The following is a 15,580-nucleotide window of genomic DNA, read 5'->3' on the forward strand; positions in this document are numbered from 1 at the left end:
AATTATAAAAGCCCTCTCCCTCTCCTTATACCTCCAAGCTGTCTTTTTTTCTTGATTCTTTGTATCCTGTCCTTTCCCCTGGCTTCTGCTTCCCTTTTTTTCTTTCTTTAATCTCTTTGCTTATTTTAATAAAGAAATAACCAACATTTATAATTCAGTCATTATGAATTCTGTTTTGTTTCTATTTCCACACATGGTCCTGCCATTATTTTGAAGCCAGTCTTGGGCATCATCTATTGAATCATAAATATTAAAATATATATCTTTAGAAGATTCTTCAGTCATTTTCAGCATATTTTATGTTTTATTACACAGTTTCCGTTTTTTAAGTTCTTGGGGACTACCACCTGTTGATTTGGTGATCCCTCATTTTGGTGGATCTGCCCCTGGAGGAGTTCTGTTCTGTTTAATGCTATGAATGAGCTTTCCCCGTGGGGCTTGTGTGTGCCTTCTGCGGGGGAGTGTCTTTGCATCGGGGTTCTGATGGTTTGCTTCTGCCAGGCACACTGAGCTCCACCCATTTCACACCCGTTTTCAGCCTGTGCTTTACATGTCGTGCATGAAACAAACATCTGAACAGCACCCACACACTTCTTCCTGGGAGACTGCACCCTCGTTCGCCTCCCGCCTGCCCCCTAGAAGCCCGGGAAGTAGCTTTGTTGCCACTTCCCAGCGCCGATGCACCAAGTTTCTCGGCCCTGCTCCCTCACACTCCACTGTGTTGTGAGGGTTCGCTTTCTGTTCTTCGTCTCATTTTTCCAGCCCTGGATGGCTTCCTTCCCCTTCGGTGCCCTGCTGTATTTCTTTCTTCCGTTCTATCTATTTCTGTTCGACGTTTGGATTATTTAGAAGGAGGGGAAGTCTGCTCCCTCTCGCTGTGTTGCCAGAACCTGAAAGTCGTATTTCTGCTTGTCTGCCTTAAGGTGATGGTGAGTCTCTCCACCAAGAGTGAATGGTGTGTTAATCTGCTGCACTCTCTTCAGGGAACATTTGAAATGTGTGAGCCATTTCATGTGGTCAGATAGACAGTCTGCTAAGTACACACCCAGACTTCTATTTCAGTTACAAGTCTTCTGCTCATGTATTTTATTTGTTCTAAAATGGAATAGTCATATTAACTTCTGCTTCTCATATTTGTCAGAAATGTTGGTAATACTATCTGATTTAGTATAATAAATATTAACGAGCACAGTTTTATTGCCAGACAAAGTCTTTATTTTTTTTTAATGTATTTTATTGATTTTTTTTACAGAGAGGAAGGGAGAGGGATAGAGAGCTAGAAACATCGATGAGAGAAACATCGATCAGCTGCCTCCTGCACACCTCCCACTGGGGAGGTGCCTGCAACCAAGGTACCTGCCCTTGACCGGAATCGAACCTGGGACCCTTGAGTCCGCAGGCCAAGGCTCTATCCACTGAGCCAAACCAGTTAGGGCCAGACAAAATCTTGAAATACATGAAGTTCATATGAGATACATCTGGAAAATGAACTAATATTATTAACATATGAAGACTTCCTGCAAATCTGTAAGGACATAATCCATCAGGAAAGGCAAAGGAAAAACAGTTAATAATAGAAAAGGACATAACAGATGTTTAATTTCATTTCTAACATGTAATTTGTGAAGTTTAGAAAACTACAAATAAAACTATAGTAAGATGTTTCTTACTAGATTGGAAAAGATGGAAAAGTTTAATTCTCTGTGTTCAGAAGGATATTGAGAAATTCGAACAGTCATACGTTGCTAGTGGGCGTGTAAGTGGCATTTGCCTCCAGGAGGACAGTTATAGTTTCTCTTACGGATCCGACGTGCATTCGGGACATTGTTGGAAATATTTATTAGAGGGACATAGAGGGATTACTATGGGGAAAGCAAGAGCAATGTACATGGAATGCTGACATGAGGGAGGGAGAACATATGTGGGTTTTACGTGTATAAAACATCTGGAGGAATGTACAAGGAACTAATGACGGTGGTGCCTTGAGGGAGGGGAAGAACTGCATGTCGATGAGGACTCGGGAGGGAGAGAAACTTGTCTTTTTGCTTTTGAATTTGTGTGATGTACATTTGTCACCTCTTATTTAAACGGAAACCAGCGTCTTCCTGTGTGTGAGGAGAAGGTACAGATAAGGCAGGAATAATCCTGGGGTGGTGAATTTGAATTGGAGATACCAGCATGAAGTTTCATTTTTCAAAAAAACACCCAAAACTTCGCTGAAGGAGCGAAACAGCGAGCGAACAGAATGGGGAGACTTTTCATTAGAATTGTTAGCGTGATAGTTGACTGTTGCATGTTACCGCTTTGATAAAAAGTAAAGAATTTGAAAAAGTAATTTAAGAAAATGGCTGTATTGTTTGTATATGTGCTGCTGTTGCCTCCGTCCCAGCAGGCTGCCACCGAGGCTGAGGTCCAGCTGACAGGAGTCCGACGTGGCATGGGCACCACGCCAAAAGCCTAACAATTTCATGAATGAAAAACACGAAGGACACGTCTTATCTAGAAGTTGGTCTGCTTACAGGTTGCCCTTTGGACTTACACCTCAGAATTACCCAGAGTAAAAACGGGAGGGTGTTATGATTATTTTATAGAAGAGGAAATTAAGGAACTTACTCTAGACAGACCCTAGAGCAGGGGTGGGCAAACTTTTTGACTCGAGGGCCACAATGGGTTCTTAAACTGGACCGGAGGGCCGGAACAAAAGCATGGATGGAGTGTTTGTGTGAACTGATATAAATTCAAAGTAAAGGAGCGGAGGGGAGAGCAAGAGAACCGGATAGAACAGCGGATCCGGCCCGCGGGCCGTAGTTTGCCCACGGCTGCCCTAGAGTCAGATTATCATTTCAGCACTCGTTCTCCTGAAGTGTCCGGTGTAATCTGTAAGTCGGACATGGCGCCCTTTAAAGGTGGCTCTGAAAGGGTGACCGTCTTCGGGGCGTTCTGCCTTCTGTGCAGTGTGATCTCCGCTGCCGCCGGCGCGCTGGCGTGGAACTCCTCTTCCCCTGCTCTCTGCCTGTTGGTAAAACCCTGTTTACCTTTAAGAGCAGCTCACTTGATGCCTTCCTTCCTAAGAAAAGTTCTTCCAGTTGCTCGACAAAATAGCTGTCTCCTCGGTGGTGCTCCCAGAGGACTTTTCTGTACGCCTTCGACCCGCCCGGCGCTCCTCCTCCTCGGGGGGAGGGGGGCTCTGCTGACATGGAGGGCGTGGAGAGCCATGACTCTAGACATCCTTCGGTGCTGAGTAACGGATTGTCCAGCCGCTCAATCATTTAGGTAGAAACTTACTAGTATGCATTTATCTGAGGCCAAAACCGGATTTTGTTTTACATTCAAACACAAGTTTTTCTCGTTTGTTTGTGGTTTGTTGTTATGGTTTTAAGGCACACACAACTAACCAGGAATGCAGCTACCATGTAAACATCAAAGCTTTTACCTTGTTTTGTTTGTAACCCGCCTGGTCAGGCTGTTCGTGGTGGTTGAACAGACTGTGCAAGTCTGCAGTCAAAGGTTCTTGGCATTGACGGTGATTCTTAGAGGCGGACATCTGACTAGATTATTTTTTTTAATTTTAGAGAGGAATGGAGAGGGAGAGAGAAACATAAATGAGAAACATCCATGGGCTGCCTCCTGCGTGTCCCCTACAGTGATTGAGATCAGAACCGTGTGCCCTGACTGGGAACTGAACCAGTCTGGGTGCATGGAATGACACTTACCCAACTGCGCCATATCGGCCAAGGCCAGACATACAGATATTTACATATTGAAATGCTTACTGTTTTATTACAAACTAGAGGCCCAGTGCACAAAATTCGTGCACGGGGCGGGGTTGTCCCTCAGCCCAGCCTGCACCCTCTCCAATCTGGGACCCCTCGAGGGATGTCCGACTGCCCGTTTAGGCCCGATCCCAGTGGCATCGGGCCTAAATGGGCAGTCGGACATCCCTCTCACTATCCAGGACTGCTGGCTCCCAACTGTTTGCCTGCCTGCCTTCCTGATTGCCCCTAACAGCTTCTGCCTGCCAGCCTGATCACCCCCTAACCACTTCCCTGCCAGCCTGATTAATGCCTAACTGCTCCCCTGCAGGCCTGGTCGCCCCCAACTTCCCTCCTCTGCCGGCTTGGTCACCCCTAACTGCCCTCCCCTCCAGGCATGGCCCCTCCCAACTGCCCTCCATTGCTGGCCATCTTGTGGTGGCCATCTTGTGTCCACATGGAGGCAGCCATCTTGTGTGTTGGAGTGATGGTCAATCTGCATATTACTCTTTTATTAGATAGGATAGAGGCCTGGTGCACGGGGTGGGGGCCAGCTGGTTTGTCCTGAAGGCTGTCCCGGATCAGGGTGGGGGTTCCCTTGGGGTGTGGGGCCTGTGGTGGTTTGTAGGTCGGCCACGCCCCCTGGCGACCCAAGCAGAGGCCCTGGTATCTGGGGTTTATGTATCTTCTACAATTGAAACTTTGTAGCCTGGAGCCGAGCCAAGCCTTCTACTTGCTCCGTGGCCACAGCCATTTCTGTTGGGATTTATGTATCTTCTATGATTGAAACTTTGTAGCCTTAAGCGGAGGCCTGGGCTGGCCAGGGTGTGCGGAAAGCTTGGCTTCCTCCATTGCTGGGGAAACCCAAGCCTCCCTCCTGCTCTCTGTGGCCGTAGCCATCTTGGTTGTGTTTATTTGCATATTTGCTCCTGATTGGCTGGTGGGTGTGGCTTGTGTGGTGGAGTTATGGCTAATTTGCATATTACTCTTATTAGATAGGATCACTTTCATTTCTAACATATCTTATTTAGGACATTATATGTATATTTTAAATATATTTTTATGACTTCAGAGAGGAAGGGAGAGGGAGATAGAAACATCAATGATGAGAGAGAACCATGGATCAATTGCCTCCTGCATGCCCCCTACTGGGGATTGAGCCTGCAACCCAGGCATGTGCCCTTGACTGGAATTGAACCTGGGATGCTTCGGTCCACAGGCGGACGCTTTATCCCCTGAGCCAAACCGGCTAGGGCCATATACTTTTTTTTATTAAAAAATTTAATGGTGCCCCCATTTGACGTTGGTGTATATTTCAAATTGTATGTAAATATATTATTAGCTACTAATTTCATTTTAGAATAGTTAAGGAGGCACAAAATATTAGTTATGAAAGGGTTATTATGTACAATTGCACAGTCTGACACATAGGAGACCTTTTTTTCCACTTTTTGTTTAAAAAAAAGTTCAAAGCTCTCAGTGTGGCATCACCGCTAGTTCTCCCTATTCTTTCCTCTAACTTTGCTCATATTTGAGGTTTCTTGGTATAGAGCAGGGGTCCTCAAACTTTTTAAACGGGGCCAGTTCACTGTCCCTCAGACCGCTGGAGGGCCGGACTATAGTTTAAAAAAAACTACGAACAAATTCCTGTGCGCACTGCGGGCCCGGGACGCGTCGGCTGCTAAGCAGGACAGGCAGCGACACCCGGCGGGCCGGATCAATGTCCTCGGCGGGCCAGTTTGAGGACCCCTGGTATAGAATATATTCTCAATGAGTACTAGTTCATCTTGCAACTTGGGTAGGAAGTACACTGACTTCACAAATCTTTCAGGTTCTCAAAAATCACTACCTGTGTTCCACTCAGCGCTGGGGGAGCCCCAATCTTAGCTCTCGAACCTCCCAGAATCCTAAGTTTTGCTGGTTAAAAAGTTACAAAGGGGAACACCTGCTTAATTGACAGGAATCGCGTACAAGAGAATTTTGTGGGGAAACTCTGAGTTATAGAAATGTTAAAGCGGATTCCTGTCCTCTGCCCTACCCTGACCTTTTACCTTATATGGAAAGGTTTTCTCATGCAGTGAGCCACTTGTCATTGTGGTTTTCTCTGGTCTGTATTGAGATTTTATTTATTATTATTATTGAAAGTTGTACATCACCTGGCTGGTGTGGCGCAGTTGGTTAGAGTGTCGTCCTATGCATGGAGGGGTCAAGGGTTTGATTCCCAGTCAGGTTGTGAGTTCGATCCCCAGTAGGGGGTGTGCAGGAAGCAGCCGATCAAAGATTGTCACCATTAATGTTTCTCTCTCTCTCACCCTCTCCCCTCCTCTGTGAAATCAATAAAGGAAAAAAAATTATTTTTTTTTAAGGGAAGCCAGTCTTTGTGAGTACGCCTACATCTGGTTGAGTGGCTTTAGGGGGGATTAGTGCCAGAATCACATTCTCACCTCTAAGACCTCAATCTAGTCCAGCCGTGGAGAAACTACGGCCCGCGGGCCGGATCCGGCCCGTTCGGCTGTTCTATCCGGCCCTCGGAGCCAAAAGAGCGGAGGGTTCTCTTGCTCTCCCCTCCGCTCCTTTACTTTGAATTTATATTAGTTCACACAAACACTCCATCCATGCTTTTGTTCCGGCCCTCCGGTCCAGTTTAAGAACCCATTGTGGCCCTCAAGTCAAAAAGTTTGCCCACCCCTGATCTAGTCAGACTCTTCTCTGCTGTCACTCTCCTACCATATTTACTCACGAAGCGCTGGGCAATGAAGGTAGCAAGTAGCTTTCTGTGTGACTGTAGGAAATGTCTTCCCAGAGCCCGCACCACTCCAGAGCCCCTCCGTGGGGTCTCATCTTCACTCTCTCGCTGGATGAATGGACGGGTGAACAGGCAGGCTGCTTCCGCTTGCGTTTGGTGTGGTCCAGCTTGACCGTTAGAACTGAGTGACTTGCTGTGAGCCACAGTATTCACCAGTGGCAGCCACGGCCCTGCTCTAGCACATGCCGTGTCTGGGTGGTATGTTGTGGTCACGTGACGATTGATGATAACTGCGTATCATTGTTAGTTCTTGCCTGTAACGATAGCCTCTCACTAGTGCCTAACGTTTCATTTCAGGAATTGTTGGATAAGTATTTAATAGCCAACGCAACTAATCCAGAGAGTAAGGTCTTCTATCTGAAAATGAAGGGAGACTACTTCCGGTACCTTGCTGAGGTCGCATGTGGTGATGATCGAAAACGTAAGTGCCTTGGCTTATGGGTAAAGCTAAAATGTAAACTAGGAGGAGGATAAATGGGGCCCTGTGGCCTTTTGTAACTTTTAAGAAACATTTTGGAATCTACATAAAAAGAAAACTAATAATGTTGCCTTAGGTTTTCAAAAATGGATATATAGTCATGAGTTTACATTGTGTGCTCTTTTTAAAAAATTAAATGCAAGCTTTCTGATTTTAATCTGACAAGGTGTTACTGAAAACGGGCGTCACAGCTCATGCTTAGGGTTTGCTGCACCGTCTTGTCAGCCCCAAGATTCTTTGTATGTGTTTAGAGCGATCTTGTTAGAACCTTCAGTGTCATTACACCAAAACTTACCTGGGAGAGATGACACATAGAGTACTAGTGGCCCGGTGCACGAAATTCATGCACATTAAAAGGGGATTAATTAGAGGAAATAATTTAATATTGCTATTTGCCCTTTCTCTATAATAGAAGTGTCAGAGATGAAAGAAAATTAGTAAAATGTATATGAAAACCTTCCTCCTGTCAGAGTCTGGGACGTGCCACAGGAACCAGATTCAAGTCCCCCCACCCCCACCCATGTACGCCTCAAAATCATGCGAGACCCAGACCCGGCTGGCCCCACCCCCGTCAAGCCCCGCCAGGCGGAGTGTGCAGCCTGAGGTCCCCTGACCTGACCCAGCACCACGCAGCCTCAGGTCCCTGCTGATTGCTCGTTAAGGCTCCTTACAGGAACTCGGCCTCCACTGTGGGCACAGCCATCTTGTGTTACGGAATTCCTGCTTCCCCTGTGGGCACAGCCATCTTGTTATGGCGTGACAGTCAATTTGCATATTCCCTCTTTATCAGGATGTGCCGTTCTGTCTGACATGTTAGCCACTGCCTACTTTGAAGGGTAACGTCATCTACTAACTGCATGTAACCAGATTTCTGAGGAGAGGCAAAATGAGTATTCGTGCCGGCACATAATTTATCAGAAAAACAGACATGGGGAAAAGAATTACCCAAGTGCCTAGCTTGGTTGTTTAAAAAAATCCAAGTAAATTTATTAGCAGTGAACTCCGTCTCCTGGAGTTTTGGTAGCTGAGTATAATGTAGATCCTGTTAAATTTTGTGAATGTTTCTGCTACAAATTTTATCACACAAGATATACAGAGAAATTAGTTACTCTGTTATAACAAAATTTGTGTACTAAACTTACTGTGTTATTGATGTATCATTTCTGTTGCCATAAAAATAAGCAAAATTGAACATGACAGAGCCGAACATTCAAACATCAGCACGTTGGCCCCAGCACGAACCTGATCTCACTCTTTCTGGCGTACTGGCATTTCCTAGTCCCATGCACGAGACTCCACATTCCAGAGTTTGTCGATGGTCTGTACTGACAGCCTAGGGGCCGAGACACTTTGCTCACTGTAGTGCTTCCTTGGCTGCCAGACAGCCGGCGCTCCTTAGCATGTTGTGCTAAACCAGCCGTGTTGAGATCAATAAGTGCGCCGCTTCAGAGGAAGGGAAATGTACACATTCAGGCCGCAAGGGGATCATTTAATTTCTGTTAGGTCCGTATTTCCAAGGCAACATTTTTTTTTCAGGAAGCTGACATTTTTATTAGGCCAGTAATCAAACTCTGGTCAGAGCAGACTTTGCTGTTACATGTTGGCACTTTTATATTGCTTTTCACATAATACATCTTGATTCCAAGGATCAGTATTGTTTTTCCAAATAAGTCATAAAAATAGAGATTTTGGTGGTGCTGATGTTTGTAAAGTGTGTTCACTATTTTGAGAAGGGGTATTACAACCAGTTTCTCCCCCCCAGCTTTATTAAGATATTATTGGCATATAACAAATTATTTTTAATTGCTGTATTTCCAAGTGATAAAATTAAAAGACATTCAAGAGAAAATTGTTTTAGCCCCAGTGATGTAAAAATCTGATGTACTATATTACTTTCTTTTTGTTTGTATTTTTGTTAAACTGATGATAAGCCAACATTATAAACTGGTTCTGAATGCTCAGTACAAGGTAATGTTTTGCTTTGCTGTGGTTTTAAAAGAAGGCTACAGAGAACAGTCTGGTTCTCCCGAGAGCTGGTAGCATACGTTAGAAGTGTTAACATGCCGTGGACTGGGTGGGTATTTTTGGGGTCCTGCTTTTTTATTTCATTCTTTTGCCTTCACAGAAACGATAGACAATTCCCAAGGGGCTTACCAAGAGGCTTTCGATATCAGCAAGAAGGAGATGCAGCCCACACACCCGATCCGCCTGGGGCTGGCTCTCAACTTCTCCGTGTTTTACTATGAGATCCTCAACAACCCCGAGCTCGCCTGCACACTGGCCAAGACGGTGAGATGCGTGTCCAGAAACACCTCTTTAGCTAAGGCTGTTGGAGATAACAAACCGTTAATTTACAGGCGTTTTATTTACTTGGATATCCAGGGATGATTTCTACTCTCTTTATTTGGCTATCTCCTCCTTTTTCTTACCATCACGACCACTACCACCCCCCCTCCCAATATCTTGCTCTCTCCCAACTGTGCCTGTGAGCAGTAACATCTGTCTAAAGAGCGTCATGATCAAAGAAGGATGGAAGGAATGGAGGGGGGTGCCTTCCAGGTCTGGCTGCTAGCACAGCTGCATTCCTTGGCGTTTCAAATGGGAGCATACCGGAGGGGCTTTGCAAACACATTCTGGCTGCTCTTGGTAAGAAGTGTGTTGGGCACGGCTGCTGTGCTGCGTCCTGGCCGGGCGGCTCACCTGGCTGGAGCGTTCCCGGCGTACCGAAAGGCTTCCGGTTCGGTTCCCGTCAGGGCGCACACCTAGGCTTCGGGTTCTGCTCCGGTTGGGGCACGTGTGGGAGGCACCGGTTGGTGTTTCTCACAGCGATGTTTGCCTCTCGTCTTCCCCTCTCTCTGATGTCAATAAATACATCCTCGGGGAGGACAAAAAAAGAAGTGCCTGTTTACTGATTCAGTACACATAGCTTTTAAGTTTCAAGGCACACTCATGGGTTCTAACACTGAGAGTCTGAGCCATCGTTTCCTTTTTCATCAGAGCAGAGCATAAAGTCAGTGTTCACCTGGTTTTTTAAATGGTTTGTAATTGTGGACTAACCAGGTTGCGTTGATAGGAATATGGTTTACCATGGATGTTACTATCTTACAGGCTTTTGACGAGGCCATTGCAGAACTCGATACACTGAATGAAGACTCGTACAAAGACAGCACCCTCATCATGCAGTTGCTTAGGGACAACCTCACAGTGAGTTGCTCATATTTTTATTTCCTTTTCAGGAACAAAAGTGCTTATATCTTACTAGAGGCCCGGTGCACGAAATTCCTGCACGGGTAGGGTCCCTAGACCTGGCCGGCGATCAGGTTCCCCGCTTCCTCCTCCCCTCACTCCCTCAGTGCCCTGCAGCTGCAGCTGGTCGCCCACCATGTTCTGTGCCACCCCCTGGTGGTCAGCGCATGTCATAGCAAGCAATTGAACTCGCAGTCGAACTCCCTAGGGGACACTTTGCATATTAGCCTTTTATATATATAGATTTTGGGCTCCCTATCTCTTGGGGTAGTTTTCTAATAGCTACACTTTCTCTTAGAAAATGAATTCATGGATACATAAATAAAGTATTGCATGCTTGTCAGGGTTTTGTAGGCAGGTTTTCAAGTCAAATGGGCATTTTATCAGATCCTCCTGAGAAGGGACTGAAGTTGCAGGAACTCATAATCAGTTCACGTCACTGCCTGTTTGATGGGGTGGAGATGTTAAAGGCACTCATGTGGAGCCTTTGGGTGGTTTCGGTGTTTTCTTCCTTTGGGTGGAGTAGCCTTGCCAGGAAGGCACTGTTGTAGGCATCTAAGCATCTCCAAAGTCACATGAAGTGCCTTGTTCTAATCTGCTTTTCCCTTGCGAGCTGAACATGATGTTCTTAACTTGTTTTTTCTTTATATCTTTTCCTACTGCTTGGACAAGCAGATGGTAATAGAAAAAATAATGAAGAGAAAATACAGGTTGAGCTTTACTGAGCTTCTTTTACAGGTTCAAATACTTTGATACGTCAGAGCCTTAGCCGACTGTGGAAGAAGGGACCCACCCACCCGTCATGTAAATGTAGCTCTCCCCCCGGGCCCGGCTGGGCTTTCGCTTTCGCTGGGTAGGATTCTTTCCCCTCCCAGCACCATAGCTGCTCCGCTTTGACGAACAGGGACAGTGTGGGAGCACGGTCTCCCCAGCCCTCAGACCCCTGTCGTCCTGGGTTACAGAGGAACCATCCGCACAAACCGCTTCTGAGGAGGAAAGGCCCGCTGAGCGATTGGCCCTCTCCCAGACACATGCTGCTGTCAGTGTCTGCTGGTTTCGGTTTCTCTCTCCTTGGGACCGTTCTTCGGGGATATTTGTTTTATTTATATTAGTATGTTAACCATAGCTTAACGCTTATATAAGGTTCCAGCTTTTCTGAAATTCCGGCACTGTCTTGATATTGGTCTCATAGAAATCCATTTTGTGAGCTATGGTTATAGTTGATAAATATTGACTATTCCATTTTCATTTCATCATTCCATCCTAAAATTAGATCCTTCAGATCAATTGGATTGGTTTTAATATCCTACCTAGTTCACGAATCCTTTCTGTGTGTCTTCCTGCACACCTCTTTGCAGCAGTACTTACGTGAGCTGGCTTTTTTACTATATGAAAGCTCTTCAGATACTTGGAATAGTTATTATCATCACAGTCCTTCTCCCCCCTAAAATGTTTTTGCCTTATTGATCTCAAATTACATTTCAGTCGTGCTTTCATGAAGAGCTTTGGGCTGCTGGGAATGAGAGAACAATAAATTCTAAGGATGTTCCCGTGCTTTTTTCTGAAATTGTAGTACTTACAAAGAGTAAGCTTTAAAAACTACTCAGGTAGTGTCTGTGTGTGAGTCACTTTGTAAATGCATTGTGAACAGTCTGCAGGGATCGCTTTGGGGAGGAGTTGGTGGTATTTGGGTTTTGAGAACTAGCTTTCAGTCTTAGTCGTCATCTCTGTTGTTCAAATACTTGACTGCTTTCGGAATTACATTCTGATGTAACGGTAGGACTTGATGTAGTTGTCTGCTCTGGAAGTAGTAACCTAGTCCACTTTCTCTCCTAGTTATGGACATCGGACAGTGCAGGAGAAGAATGTGACGCGGCCGAAGGTGCCGAAAACTGACTGCCGACGGTGGTGTCCTCCTTCCTTCCAGAACCCTCTGTGCACATCTCCATTCCTTCCTCCATGTGGATTTCCCAGAGCAAAGAAACCATTCATGTGTATGGAATCAACTGTTCCTAGTCTTTCCACACTGCAGCTGTGGGGAACTCCATTCCTTGATTTGTGTTTGTCTTGGCCTTCCTGGGTGTGCAGTTACCGCTGTAGGAAAGTATTAATACTCCATTTCACGTAAACACAAGTAACTTCCAAACACTTCCGTAGAGGACTAAAACGTATTTGGTATTTAAGTAATCTGAACCAGTTCTGCAAGTGACTGTGTTTTGTATTACTGTGAAGATCTGAAAATGTAGTTAATTACAAGTTAAAGAGTGTTTTACATAACTTCTTAATTTCTACATTCCCTCCCTTACTCTTTGGGGGTTTCCTATCAGCGAGCAAGTTTCCATGTTCTCCATGTATTCCTTTTGGGCAGGAATCCAGAAGTATTGGATTGAATGGGAAAGCATTTGATAATTCTGGGCTGCGGGTCACAAATTGAAATGGCTCCTGTGTCACATATGGTGGAGGTCTTGAGTAGCTGTGACAACGGAGTTTCCTTATTCACTCTTCATTTGCTGCTGTTTGAGTTGACAACTTCCCTTCCTAATAAAAATTCACACCTTCTGCCTTTGTAGTTCTGGTGTTCACTTTACTAGATAATAAAGTAGCATGATGCTGCCAGAATACAAGCGTTGCTTTTGGCAAATTAAAGTGCATGTCCTTTCTAATACCGTAGAATGGGGAAATAAAGTACACAAGTCCAAGTTCAAATGTTAGTGCTTTTCCATGCAGATTTGTGCACATGTGAGAGGGTGTCCCGTGTGTCTAGCGGTTGTTACTTAGAGAGTGGACCACTATTGTGTGTTGCTAATCATTGGCTGTAACCCCAGAAAGCCTTGTGAAAATGTTCTGCCCTGTGTGACAGCAGAGAAACGGAAAATAAAACTGCATTTTATAAACCATTTACTGCGGCTTCGCAACAGTGGCATACTCCTATTTTAAAGGACAGGTGAATGGACTACTTTCTGAAGTTTATTGCTACTTCCCTTTTATCTTATGTGAAATGTGGTGGTGATCCCCATACCTTTGCGTTGTGATACACTTGTGTAGGGGGGCCTGGAAATGTGTGAAATGGGACTAATTTCTTAGAGGGAGTGTTTTATCCATAGGTCAGTGTGTGGGCCATCTCTTCCTCAGATGGAAATGGTCTCCAGTTAAGTGTTCCGTGGAATAAAGTGGACATTTCCAAACCAGCAGAGTTAACTGTGTGATTCTGAATGCTTTGGCTGGTGGTGGATTGTGCTTCAGTGGATAGTCGGCAGAATGGCAGAGGACAGGATACCTTGTTTAGTTGTACCATGGGTGAGTCCAAATAATTTTGTTTTTATAGCATCAAAGTCAAAAGATAATCTGAAAAATAAGCTGTATAAGATTAATCCTTTATCTCCCAAAATGTGACTGAAACAGGTTTCATTTGCACTTGATCTGTTTCCCGAGGGGAAATGAAAAGACGGAATTGAATGGGACTTGGGGAAGTACTCATTTAAATAAGATTATTAGGACTTTGGTCCCCAAAAATCTATGTCAGTAAGACACTTTTATTTTATGAAACGTAAAACATTTTTTGTTAATGAGGGAGAAATGTATCTAAAATTAGAACTTAACACAAGCATCTGACTCCATTGTTTCCCCAACTGCTTGCAAACAGAATATTTCAAATTCCACACAAGACGCTGCACGCCTGAGCACAAACTCCGATCTGACACTGAATTTGGATCCTTCCCTCCACGAGGAAATCCATGAACTGACGGGAATTTATTCTTCCAGGTGTATTTTATATGTTTGAGGGCAAAGAAAACATTGCTGTACTGCCTTTTTTTGAGGCCACTTTAAGAATCACTAAGATGACAGAAAAAGAAAAAAAAAAAATCACTAAGATGGAAACGGCAAAAGGAAAATCTACAAATGAGTCTTCCACTCCTATAAAGCAGTCATTTATTGAATTGTTACTAAATGAACCAAACTACATATACATTGGAACATTTCTAATCAAATTTTCTCAGTGTTTTTGTTTTTACATTACATGGAAATTAAAGAGAAAAACACAATTTTAACTAAAATGTCATGACCTCAATATATGAGGTAAATTTCTACACAAATCAGCAAAATTTAATAAAATTAGTAGCACCTGAACCTAATTGCCTGGTTCCAACATTTGAAATTGTTGTATAATACCAACGACACAAGCTCAGTATCACACACAAACACACATCATGTTAATACCTCAACTAACTAAACCAGAATGGGTCCTCTGGCACACATGCAGTAAGACTCCTTTATAAAGAAAAATTTCAGCCCTAACCGGTTTGGCTCAGTGGATAGAGCGTCGGCCTGCGGACTCAAGGGTCCCAGGTTCGATTCCGGTCAGGGGCATGTACCTTGGCTGCGGCCACATCCCCAGTGGGGAGTGTGCAGGAGGCAGCTGATCGATGTTTCTCTCTCATCGATGTTTCAACACTATCCCCCTCTCCCTTTTTCTCTGTAAAAAATCAATAAAATATATTTTTAAAAGTTTCAGTAGACATGGGAACGCCATTGTGGGATATTAAAAAGTTATCCCTTGCCCAGCAGGTGTACAGCTCAGTGCTGAGTATGGACCCATGCACCAAGAGGTGGCCGATTCCCAGTCGGGCACGTGCAGAGTAACGTAAAATAAAATTGCATTTTATAAACCATTTACTATGGCTTTGCAACAATGGCATACTCCTATTTTAAAGGACAGGTGAATTTACTACTTTCTGAAGTTTATTGATACTTCCCTTTTATCTTATGTGAAATGTCGTGGTGATCCACATCTACTAGGGTTGCAAGCTCGATCCCTGGTAGGGGGCGTGCGGGAGGCAGTGGTTAATGGTGAATACCCAAGTACCTGCTTAAAGAGCAGGTTATTCTCATCTTCAGTCACAGCTTTTGTCTCCCTGCTTTAAGGGTCGGCAGCTTTATTAGGGGCCCAGCCCCTTGTGTCTCCTCGGACCCTCCGAGCTCGGGCCTCCTCGCACAGAGAGAGAGGGGATTGTGGGACGCTGCTGAGAACTCGGTAGGGGAGAGGGCACCCTCCTGGGGGGAGGAGATGGAGGGAAGGTTTAAAGCCTTTCTGAGATACAGCGTGTTTACGTAAATGTTACATCCTTCTTGTAGTTAGAACGTTTGACAGCTTTTCCTTTAAAATATCACTTAGGAATTATGTATTCACCAAGATACATGCACCCCTGTGTTCATTCCAGCATTATTCACGGTGGCCAAGACATGGAATCAACCAAAGCGGCCTGCAGCAGAGACTGGATAAAGGAGATGTGCTCCATA

General features: G+C 44.8%; 1 protein-coding gene across 1 annotated transcript in view; it reads left to right on the top strand.

Moving 5' to 3' along the window:
* YWHAQ (tyrosine 3-monooxygenase/tryptophan 5-monooxygenase activation protein theta) overlaps positions 1-12,841 on the top strand; it is a 29,659-nt gene extending 16,818 nt beyond the window's left edge. The window contains exons 3-6 of the mRNA XM_080684022.1: positions 6,856-6,979; positions 9,162-9,325; positions 10,145-10,240; positions 12,119-12,841. Of these exons, the coding sequence (XP_080540148.1) occupies positions 6,856-6,979; positions 9,162-9,325; positions 10,145-10,240; positions 12,119-12,178 (444 nt within the window). The 3' untranslated portion in view covers positions 12,179-12,841. The remainder of the gene's footprint in view (positions 1-6,855; positions 6,980-9,161; positions 9,326-10,144; positions 10,241-12,118) is intronic.
* The last annotated feature ends 2,739 nt before the right edge of the window (positions 12,842-15,580 follow it).

The sequence above is a fragment of the Plecotus auritus genome, assembly GCF_963455305.1.
Source record: "Plecotus auritus genome assembly, chromosome: 8".
In the NCBI taxonomy this organism is placed as follows: Eukaryota; Metazoa; Chordata; class Mammalia; order Chiroptera; family Vespertilionidae; genus Plecotus; species Plecotus auritus.